The 12,567-nt window shown below is 33.2% G+C and overlaps 1 protein-coding gene across 4 annotated transcripts in view; it reads left to right on the forward strand.

The window, feature by feature from the left end:
• The window catches only part of LOC132707383 (adenylate cyclase type 2-like), a 359,565-nt gene that overhangs the window by 186,997 nt on the left and 160,001 nt on the right, over positions 1 to 12,567 (forward strand). For all 4 annotated transcript variants that reach the window (XM_060679222.1, XM_060679223.1, XM_060679220.1 and 1 more), the window contains exon 3: positions 6,676 to 7,011. In XM_060679222.1, the coding sequence (XP_060535205.1) occupies positions 6,676 to 7,011 (336 nt within the window). The remainder of the gene's footprint in view (positions 1 to 6,675; positions 7,012 to 12,567) is intronic.

A 12,567-nucleotide genomic window follows, 5' to 3' on the forward strand; every position in this document is an offset into this window, starting at 1 on the left:
TTCTTGGCCGCTTCGTTCTTTTTTTTTGTATATCAAATTCTCGGAAATTTCGCTTCGGAGGACACTCCCGGGACGCGATGGGGTTAATATTTCAAAAGCGGACAATGTCTTTCGGTATTTCGAATTAAATGTTCGCAAACAACGGCATTCGTCGCAACAAATCCGGGCTTAACGTCCGAAGCGGAACCCAATAACGGTTCCGGGAATGAAGATGAAGATTGCGGCGCGAGCTGGTACTAAATTAATTCAAACTGCTCAAACTACTCGAGCACTTACGGGTCTCAGCGACCTGCGTCAGTTACGTCTTATTCAACTCGTCCAAAGTTTCGGAATTTACGTTTGGAACGTCAAACGCAACAAAAAGTAACTGCGCCATTGGTCGGAGTTAAGCGCTTTGGCAATGTCCCGCGTAAACTTATTACAGTGTGGTATTTTTGCCATAAGTTTACAGTAAAGTCATATGGAAGTAAAAAGGTTCATTCCTAGATCGGCGAATGCAAATAGCGAAAGTTATTTTATTGTTTACTATTGTATAATGCTATCACAGAACAAAGAATATGAAAAAAACGTGAAGACAAAAGTTTTTTAAATTAAAATTAAAAGACTTTCTTATTTTCAATAGAAGACCCTGGATATTACAACACTTTTGAAACTTATTAAGTAAATCATGAAAGAGAAAATGTTGAGGTTTGAAAATTGTCACTAGAGGGCATACTTGCCATCTTAAATTTGAAATCTCATTTCCTTCAAATTTTTCCGTTGTTAATGATACTTGAAGCTGAGTCAAACATTTCCAGGAATAGATGTCTCAATTTTAGTAAACATGGAGTCCTTAAAAAGAACTTTCCATAGGTTATCAAAATTGCTGTCAAACAAGACGCCAACAACCCAGTTAAAACCGTATCTCGGTATCTTTATCTTAACCTCATGCAACACTTACATATAATAACATTATGGAAAGATTGATAACGATAAAACACAATAAAATTGATTTAAAGGAAAACGAAAAGTTCAAAGTGGCTCCGGTCATTTTCAATGCAGGAATTTATCCCGCGTTCTGTATTTAATACAATTGTATATGCTGTCCTATTATAAATTAACAAATGGATAACTTTGTTAATATTGATCCTACAGTGAACTTTAAATTATCAATCTTTTCCTAAAACTTTCAATTCTGCAATCCAAAAACATAAAATAAAAATTTCATCTGTTAAATTTTAACTGGTCGACCTTTTTTTTAAATAGAATGTGATTGCAAATATATATGAGTTGTTAAGTTTATTTTTGACAGATTTTGAAATATCGCGCTTTTCATCTAATATTGGATGTAAGGAAATCAATTATTAAAGTAAATAAGAACTAAAAGTTCAGATTTTCATGAAATTATATATTATAACATGACAATTGTTTCGACAACACCGTGTCTTTATCAAATTTGATAAAGACACGGTGTTGTCGAAAAAATTGTCATGTTATTATATATGATTTCGTGAAAATCTTAACTTTTAGTTCTTATTTATTTTGATAAATGGATTATCATAAAGTAAAAGCCACCTCAGTTCAAATCAATTATTAATGTCGAAAATCAAATTAGCCATGATAGCTGTTGTCATGGACACTGGCATAGTTAACTGTCATTATATGTTAAAATGATATTTACACAAGCGGAATAGTTGAACGTTTTATCAGTTTAACGGACGATGTTTTAATAAGACATTTTTTGATAATACTAAAGTAGGTAATATTGGTTTTTTTCTGTTGTAAGTAAGTAATATATATGTTGTTAATAAATGAAAATATATTTAATTGAAAATATCATAATAATTATTAATATTACACAATAAAAAAATCATACAACGAGTAGACTCTTTCGCTATATGTAAAAAAAAAGAAACTAATTTAGTCTTCATGGCTAATTTCATTTTTGAAATAATAGTTATTGACTTCCTTACATCCAATATATCCGATATTTCAAAATCTGTCAAAGCTAACCCTAGCAACGCATATACATATATCTGAAATCTGCAGAAAAAGTGCAATTGATTGACACATTCAAATACAGGTATTCAATTAAAATAAAAAGTTTAAATTTATGTTAATCTTAAAATTTTTATTTCATATTTGTGATTGAAGAAACGGAATATTTAGGAATAACACTTCAACTTTGGTCATTTAAATTTCATCGTAGGATCCATATTAACGAAGGTATCCATTTAATAATTTATAATGGGACACTCCTCACTAACATCAGCTCTTGAATGCTTGGTTACAGCAGAATACGATCAAAAATAGTTTCAGAGGTTTGATAATCAATATCTTTTATTCTACCCCCAAGGGAAAATTCTGGGACAGTAAGGTCTAGAGATCTGGCATGCCACGGTAATAAACTGCCTCTTCCTATTCAACGGTTGGGATCAGTCCTGCCTATAAAATTCCTAACTTTGTGGGAAGTGTGCTGAACATCCATCGTGTTGCAGTCACATATCTCTTCTCGTTTGTGAAGGAACTTTTGTAATAAATTCTGCAACTGTTAACCAACCAACCATTAACTTTACCATTAAAGAAAAATGGTCCCATAATTCAATCTCCCAAAATACCATACCAGACATTCGCACTCCGCCGATTTTGATTATTCACTTCACGCATCCAATAATGCATATTATGCAAATTTGACTCCTCCATTGCTCGAAAAAGTAGTTTCATCTTAAAGAACCTAATGTAATTCATTATGATAAGAGTGTAGATAGTGGTCTTTTAGAATTCGGTGTACCGATGTTTTACTAATATCCAATTCCAAACTTATTCTTCTTACGCTTAAGTGGGGATTAAGTTCTGCGTAGGTAAGAACATTAATGAACGGATTAGGATGAGCCCGTCCTGTCTCTCACAAACATTTACTTAAACCACTAAAATGTCTATTGGTATAATTTGTACTCGCTCAGCCACACATATGTTTTGATCACATTAGCATCAACATGTATGCTTCTTTAGTCGAATAAGAAATTTTTAAGGCAATAAACACAATCACAGTAAGAAAACTCAAAGACTAGATAAATTTACAATGTGACTATTTTCAATTATTATAAATTATTGACATTTATTTCCGGAAATGTTGGAGCATCCCCCACCACTTTCCTTTTAGAGATAGAGCAAAAGGCATTTAATAAAAAGGATTTAAATTTGTGTTAGCTTCAAAACAGTGTTGGCGCTAAACATAATTAATAGAATTAATAAATTCGAGATGGCAATTGCGGCCCCTGATGGCCATTGGAGAACCTCAAAAACTAATTTTTTCCCCTGGCCGATTTCATTTTTTTAAGTTTTTAACATTTAACAAATTTTCAAACATGTATGTATTTATTTATTTTATACAATATTGTTCAGATAAAACCCACTTACAGAATAAACTAGAAACTTAATAAAATAATAGTCATTAACTTCATCAACATCATCACTAACTAACATCACCTGATATGCTATTATAAAAATCAGATTTAAAATGCTGATATGCTACAATAAAAATGAAATTTAATAGGTTTTAGTTTACAGTAAAGTAAATCTTCATTTAATACAGAATTGGACTCAACAAACATTGTATAACGGAAACCTACACGTTATTACAGAATTATCTCTTGGAACAAATATTTACTCTAAAGCTTAAATTTGGGCAGTAAATTAAATTATTAAGAATTTTGTAAGTAGATAATTATGACACTTTAAAAGTTCCGATTTTCCATTCATCTCAGCTCCATCAAACTTAAGGGTTAGTTGCTTTGGAAATCACCTCTCAGCAGCTTCAATATGATCAATAAGACAAGGACACCAGATAAGGGAGGCATATTCAAGCCGTATACAATATATTTAAAGTAGACTACAGCCAACAATACAACCGAACATCTTGTAAGCTGAATCCACAACTTGATCAATGTAATAGTTAAATGCTGGTTCTTTGTTCATTCATTAAGTAACATCTTGATAAAAAATTTCGTGGCGCACTCATTGTTCTTATTTTAGTTCGTTTTTTTGTTAAGTTGGTACATCTGATGTTGGCATTGCTTCGAAATCCTAGCGTCATAGCTTAACATTTGCAAAAGTCTCTATGTTGAATAGATTTAAATTTGCAATAACGAACTTGTACTAAATTTTACGTAAAAATCGGGTCTAATGATGCAGAAGAAGGTCAGACAGTAAACAAAGAGGATTATTTGGTCTTTATGAGACGTTATTGCAAGCAATTAGCCCAAAAACACACAAACACGCACACACACGCATACCAACAGCCTCCGGATTCACTTGATTTGAGTCCTTTCTGTTTAATCGAGTCAAAAAACCACTACGGGGAACCGTTTCATCAACCGAGAGGAAGCACTGATGGACATATCGAAAACCGAATATAAAATATGTTGCGAGGATTGAATTAAGCAATGGCATAAATATCTTGCAGTGGATGGGGATTACTTTAAAGGTGACAGTATAGATTTAGATAATTTAACTAGTATTTTTAATTATTTCCATTAAGTCCGGGAATGTTGTGCAAATTATCTAACAAAAGTTCAGAATCAATGATGTTTTAAACTACTATAAAGTTGGCTTAAAATCGAAAGTTAACACTTATAACCGCAATGCAATAGGGTAATCAAACAACTCATGAACTCATTCTGGGTATATATATTCCGCTTTTTTTTGTTTATTGAAAAGTCTGGAAGATGTTAAAACTAACCAACCAACGGCTTAATGTAAAAAAAATCAACTTAAAAATGTCATATTTCCTGTCACAAATAGTAGTTCAATGGCCCCCGCAACACCACGAGAATTCATAATTATTATTCTATTCGATGATAAATTAACGTACCCAGTTAATAATTATAAAAAAATCCAATATAGTTGCCAAAAGGACCCTTTAATTATAACTTCATAAAAATTTATACTTTCCAATTTAAACAAAAACAACATATACATCGATTTGGACCGTTGCTAAAGCCTAATTCTCAAAACATCTAAGCATTTATAAATTCAGCATTGATGCCAATTTTAAAGAGACGGAAATGATAAAAAATAAATATAATAAAAAATAATAAGGAGGCGTTGAGAAAAGTTTCGTCAAAAGCAAATATCTTGTTTCGCCCGAACCTGCGCTGAAGTAACTTAACAAAAGGGAAAGGGATACAATTTGCACGCCAAAAACTTCTCCAATTAAGACGTAATTTAAATTGGACCAACCGAATTTATGCAAAATTTTATTTCCTACAGTTATTAGGTTGTTAAATGGACAACGGAAGTTCTTTACAAAGTAAAATAAAATTATTTAAAATTGGTAATTTGTTTTATCTATCATTATTAAGTATTATGGGATTAAAGGAACTTCGGTGTCAAATTTGTCGATATTTTGGAAACATTGTATTGCCAGTCAGTCGGGTAGAAAGATTTTATATAGGATTGTTAGTTGGACCAGATTAGGATAGAAAAAAATATTGGTTTTTAATCCTTATTTGATCTGCTTTCAGGTATTATTTTTTGTCATGTCAAACTTTAATTATTAATTATAATTTTTGGATACAATAATCTTTTGTGTATAAAAGTATAAAAAAATTATATTTAATGTCTACGAACCAGTTCGTTAATTATTTAAATATACATTTGCTGTCTAAATGACAATATATATTTGTTTTTTTAGAAGCTTTCTTTATTAAACAACAAACTATCAAAAAACCTGACATAAGAACGAGTAAACACCACTTTAGATTACTTTAACGTTAACCCAACCACAAGACAAGATCTTGAGTTATTAAGTTATATGATAGATGAGTCCTATACGAATCCACATGTAGGTTCAATCGATATAACTTCAAACCACATTTTGACGCAATTTAATTAAAGTTGGGCAAAAATTACGGGCCATCAATTGTATGGTGGGATAGGGATGTTGGTGTCAGGTGTGGGCAATTTAAAGAAGTGGGTCGTCTATTTACAATCCAATGGACCTCTGGCGAAAAAAAGCCTTTTTGTAAGTAAAATTTAATAGTATATAAATACCTTACATGCGTTGTAAGATTTATTGGTAATTTTACTTATATTGCTACTTGAATTGTTATTGACAACAGCAAATGAAAAGCTTACATGTTTCCTTTAATTAAGCTTTAAACCTACCTAGCCCACTCTAGGAAAATTGCAGTAATATGCCTTCAATTTCCGGACTAGCCATTCTTATAACTGTAAGACCACGATTAATGGATATTTGGCTTTCTGCCATATTTAATTGGCACCTAATTTGATAGGGAGGGCTTTTAATTTTGCTAGTTTAATGCCAAATTGCCCTTTGCATTATTGGTTTCTATACTAGACAGTAGACGAAATTTAAATTGTGTGCCTTGCTTGTAATAGGGCTTCGCCGAGCTTCCCCTATTGAAATATCGCATTACAATTTAAATAATACATTTTTACTCTCCACAAAATCTGTTAATTGAGGAATGTTTTAAGTATCACAATAAAAGACTTATTTCCCGATATGTTTGTCTACGGGTAGCAGTGCCATCATCATAGCATAAATAGCGCCAACAGTCCCATTAGTTAGAAATATATGTTATTAAACAAATTAGTTCGCTTTAATGAGACAGGCTGAGATTACTACTACCATTAAATCAATCAATTAAAATTATTTGGATGCTTTGTTTCCAGGATCTGCACAAAAGCATCCTTCCGGTGACAGTGATGTCGGCCGTGACCTTCACTCTGATAGCGATACTCATGGCGTCGCAGTTCCCCGTAATCCTAGAATCGGAAGCGTGGGCCCTTATGTCATCGCTAGTTATTACTGCGGTTTCTGCCACGGCAATGCTTCTTCTAGCCGGTAGACATGCGCCGTTGTCGCTGTTCGCGTTGCTACTGGCCATTCACACGATGTTGCCCTTGTCGAGATCGGTGGCGCTGGCTTTGGCAACGATAGTGACGGTAGCGCATTTGGCAAATTCCATCGCACACAGACTACAAATGGAGGATGCTTACCTTATACAGGCAAGAATATACAGTAAAACCTATCAATACCAAAAAATGAAGCCGTTATATGAAGGTGGCCGTTATTTTTGCATCTCATAAATAAAATCACCGATGTGAAGTTGCCAATTAAAAGTTGGCAGCCAAAATTATGGAAAGAGCCTAACAACCAGTGGCGGCGGAGATTTCTAAACCAGTTTAGAAAGCAACCGATTTAAATTAAATAGATCTCCAGCTTTCGTTTCCAGAGAAAATATTCGGTTGCAGCGCCATAAAAATTAGAAAAAATATTTAAAACTTTTTATTTCACCCTATAGCAAATCCAGTAAGGGAGTGCAAGAGAATATTTTTACTGGAAACGAAAGCCAACCTTTGTGGGCACATTTTCATCCAGAAATGAAAGTGTGTAAATTTCGATTAAAGTTGAAAAAAAATATTTAAAACTATTTTGTTTCATCCTGTAGCAACTGCAATTCCCGTACGTGAGTGCAAGATAATATTTTTACTGGAAACGAAAGCTAACTTTTGGGGACACATTTTTAAAAAGAAATGAAACTGTGTAAATTTCGATTAAAGTAGAAAAAAAATATTTAAAACTTTTTTTAAGGTGTGTTTCAATCTTTGTTTGCGTTAAATTTTTTAGCTTGGATTTAAAAATTTCGGCTTCGCATGTAAGTAAAATTTGAGAAAAATCCATAAAAATTTCACGATTATTCGGCCATGCTAGGTAAATTAGATTTTGGCGTTTCACATTCATCTACATCACTATCATCAGAGTTTTTATCTTAGTCATTATTGCGCAGTTCCTGAACAATTTCGATAGTTAGGACTCTCTATAGGCAAATCAAGGGCACTGGCAAAATATATGCTTTTTTTCAATTTCAAAATACAAAAAATTTCGATAAATCAATTCGAAATTCTGAAATATTCCTTGATCTAAGGGTAATGCGAAGTGGCATAAGCCAAGAAAAGAACAACTTTTCTATTTTGTTGTTCATTGTCAAATTGATTCAGCCATCTTGTCATAATTTGTTGTCATCCACGCTTTTTTGTTAGAAATCCATTCTACGGGTAATTTGCCGATTGCCCTTGAGTTCCATATTAGCACACAATAAAAGTCTTATTTGGCGTGGCACGGTAATAAAGACCTGTTTTTCAAAGTATTCGCATATATCTCTAATAACATTCATAATTATTAGTATATTGTGCAACAAGTGCGAATGGTTAATTAACTGTCAAAAATTAAAAGTCAAACTTCAAAATTCAAGGCGTGCTGTAATATCCCCGAAAACATCCGAATACTCCTCAACCCATGTAGTGAAATCCCGGAAATGCCCAAAGTGGCTCGGCCTATATTTTTCAATTATTTAAGTAAGCTATGGTTGATTTGATAGTCTATTTATACTATAGTATGACTCGTGAGACGCACTTTAAATTTTGATTATATATTTTATTTTCTTTATAAGCTATATGAAATATAGGTTATGTGTAATACGGATGGAACATTTTCAATAAGCGAAAAAACTACAAAAATTGCAAAAAACAAGTTGAACCATCAGTGGACTGTGATAATTCTTTGGCAGGTTTCCAAAGCTCGAAGTCGCAAATAAAAAAAAAAACAATATTTATTGTGGCACCACACATAGTGAAAGTGAGTTTGTAGCACAGGAAAAAGCTGAAAAACAAAAAGAAAATGAAATTAAGATTGAAAGCGTTCTTGAACGTTTGCTTAAGGTAATTTTGAAGCTTTTCGAAGAACTATCAAAGAGGAAGTGAAGCATTTGAAGATATCCGTATATATCTGATGCCTTTGCCGATCAAAACAAAATGATTGAAATAAAGCCGTGAAGAGATGAAAACTAGCTAGAAAGCAAAAGAAAAGAGACCGAAATCTAGTAGTCGCCGGGATCTCACATTAGGAAGAAGAGCGCCAAAGTGCAAAATGATGGAAATCAGTTAGGATGATATTTTGGAGGTCCACCGAATAAGTACCATGAAAGATTCTCCATTACTTGTAAAGTTCAAAGGTACACAAAGTAAATTAAAAAAAATTACCGCGTTTAAAAAAGATAAGAGAATGTGGATTAGTCGGACAGAATAAAAACATCCACTTCAATGATGATCTAACGAAGCAAAAAAGGGATTACAAAAAAAATATACTTTAAACTTGAGTGATCTAGTAATACGCACAAACAACAGTTTATATGTCATTTAAACAAACAAGAAATGCGCCTAAAACCTAAATATAAACTTAAATGAAGCGGCACTCAAAAAGGAGTGTTAATATAAATACCTAGGGCTAACTATCTCTGAAAAACCAACTTAGGATAAAGAGATTGAGACTGTAATGGACAAAACTGCACTAATGCCAAGTGCAATAAAAGAGTCTCATCTTAGATAATTGTTAACATTCTGGAAAAACACAAGCATAGTTCAGCTAAATAAATTTCAAAGGCTATAAAATAAAGCACTTAAAGTAGTATTTGGAATGAACTTTAATATACCTAGTGAAGAAATCTACACAAGATACTAGAACAAACAATATTAATTTATCTATTACAAAACAAATTGATGAAAACAAATGTGAAATTGATTGGAAATGGATAGTGTTAAAGTTAAAGTTAAGAAATGCACACCCAAAGATAATAAAAACAAGACTCGCATTTAAGTTTTTAATAAAACACCACACACAATGTTAAAGGGCACTACTAAGAAAATGCGTCATAACCTTAAAGACTTTATAGGAAAAAATATAATGTAAACTTATATAAACAAATTACTATATTTATTTTTACTAGAATATTGTATTTACTTTTTCTGGGCCAATTTGTTGTTAACTGTTTACAGGTGAAATAAAGTGTTTTTAAGAAAGGAGTTTATGTTATCCAATTACAAACTAAACAAATGTAAAGTACGACCATGCAAAATGTTTATACAACGTCCTCAATTGACTAAGCAACCATGTTCTAGGAATTATCACTGCAATTAATTGTTACAAATGTTTGTTTCAATCGATTTCTTCATATTACTTACACACCAAGCTAGATGCCTTTAAATTGTAAACCAGTAAAATTACGTTTGAATTTATTTAGCAGAAATACAGTTTTTTACAATTTTGAATCATTCTTCTTCTTCTCAAGGTACCATCTCAACTAGTGAAGGTTGGATACAATCTCAGCAAATCCCGCTCGGTCTTTAGCAACCTGGAACAGGGTGTGGGCATTCAGGCCAGTCCAATCACGAATGTTCTTTAGCCAGGAATGTTTTCTTCTCCCTATCCCCCGTCGTCCTTCAATCTCGCCTTCCATTATTAGTTTAAGTAGGGTATATTTACTGCTTCGCATTATGTGGCCAAGGTATTCCGTTTTTCTTCTCTTGACAATTGTTAGCAGTTCCCTCTCCTGTTGTGTTCTTGTTAATATTTCCTCGTTGGTTACACGTGCTGTCCATGGGACTTCAAGGAGCCTTCGCAAGGTCCACATTTCGAACGCTTCTATTTTGTTTATGGTGTTTACTTTTAGCGTCCAAACCTCGCACCCGTACAGCAATACAGAGTGGATGTAGCATCTTACAAATCTATATCTCAGCTCAAAGTTAAGTGCAGGATCACATAGCAGGTGTTTCATGTTGTTGAATGTGCCCCTTGCGTTTTCTATTCTGGCTCTTATTTCTGGTTCAGGATCCAAGTGGCAGTTTATCCAAGTTCCAATATATTTGAAGTTTTCGACCACTCCGATGTCCTTTCCATTTATTGATATCCTTGGTGGAGGCTCTCGAGATTTGCTAATAACCATTACTTTGGTCTTGCCAACGTTTATTTTGAGGCCAAGCCTTTCTCCCGTTATACTTAGTTTTGTTAGTAGCAGATTGTTAATGATCTGTCCATTGATCTTAATACCATCAGTTTCCTCCTGCAGGGCCTCCGCGAAAATGCTTTCCGAGTACATGTTGAATAACAGGGGCGATAATACACATCCCTGTCGTACCCCTCGTTGGATGTCCACCAGGTCCGTTACCAGGTTACCGAATCTAACATACGCTTGTTGGTGCCAGTACAAATTTTTGATAATCTGGATGTCTTGTTTGTCTAATCCCTTTCTTTCTAGCACTTTAATGAGTTGTACATGTTCCACTCTATCAAAAGCCTTTTCATAATCTATGAAGCAAGCGTAGATCTTCCGTTGTCGATCGTTACATTTCTGAAAAAGGACTGTCATGCTATATAAAGCTTCTCTGGTTCCCAAGTTTTCACGGAAGCCGAATTGCGTTTGGCTGATATCTTGCTCGCATTTCTTGTATATTCTTGCATGAACAATCTTTAGAAATATTTTAATTAATTGACTCATCAAGCTTATTAGTCTGTACTCGTCGCATTTCTTCGCGTTCGTTTTCTTCGGTATAGGTATAAACATGGATTTCAGCCAGCCTTCGGGTATTATGCCTGTTCTGTAAATATTATTAAAAAGCTTCACAAGAATTGCTGTTTGTTTCGTCCAGTAATTTTATTATTTCTATGTGTATATCATCTGGACCAGCACTCTTTCCCGCTTTACACATTCTGATGGCTCGAATTACTTCTTCCTTGAGAATCTCTGGCATGAAACACCTGCTATGATGAACCATTAAGCAGTGAATTTGAAAAATTAAAAAGAACGATTTTCAAAAAATCTATGTTACATATTTTTGACAAAATTATTTTTGATACGTCCATGAAAAGCCGTTACTAAAATAACCAACGAAGTCTACGTGGGTATTCAATGAAACACACAAAATTAGCTGTCATTCTACACTCCAAGCTCAATTTTCATTATTAATTTGTCGCGTAGGGACGTTAGGTTAAGAAGGCATGAATCAAATGCGAACAAACACTAAAGCTTTTTGTTCGTCTGACGTGGCGTGTAAGGTTGACGATCTTGAATATGTGGACGAATTAACTTGCGGCACAAAGCAAAAAGCTCGCTACTTGAGTTTCTAAATCGTTTAAATTCACAATTCGATTTTAATTGCGTTAATAACATTCATGCCACTGGTTTATACGCTGCTTTCCATGGGGTCGTTTTTGTTTACTTTACCCGCAAAGTAAATATTTACCACAGCTGGTTTACCCACACATTAATATTCTCGTATTACAATATAACAAAGGCCTAAAGAGATATTGCAGAGATTTGGAGGATCTCGACATTTATATCCGCTTGTTTTGAATTCCTAATAAATAAAGCTAAAAATAAACTAGTCTTATTACTCCACAAAGCATGTTCGTTAGGAATAAAAATGTCGCAATTTAAAAGTTAGTCCTATCTAAAATTATTCATAAGCTACATAGAAAGAGGCCACTTACGAAAAAAAATATTATGATTAAACTTCTTCTACCTTGACAATCCAAACTTAGCCACAATCAGTTAGTTAAACTTAGCTTGAAACTTTATAATATTAACTTACAGTCCGCATACTAAATCAAATTGTTTTGTTTGAACATTTTTTTATTACTTTTATTTTTCTTGATTTTTGCGTTTGGCACTTTATTTCGTTTATAAAGATAATGAAATTAAGGTTGTTTTTTTTCAATAATGGATATAA

Source organism: Cylas formicarius, unplaced genomic scaffold (genome assembly GCF_029955315.1).
Source record: "Cylas formicarius isolate icCylForm1 unplaced genomic scaffold, icCylForm1.1 PGA_scaffold_9__14_contigs__length_23061073, whole genome shotgun sequence".
NCBI lineage: Eukaryota > Metazoa > Arthropoda > Insecta > Coleoptera > Brentidae > Cylas > Cylas formicarius.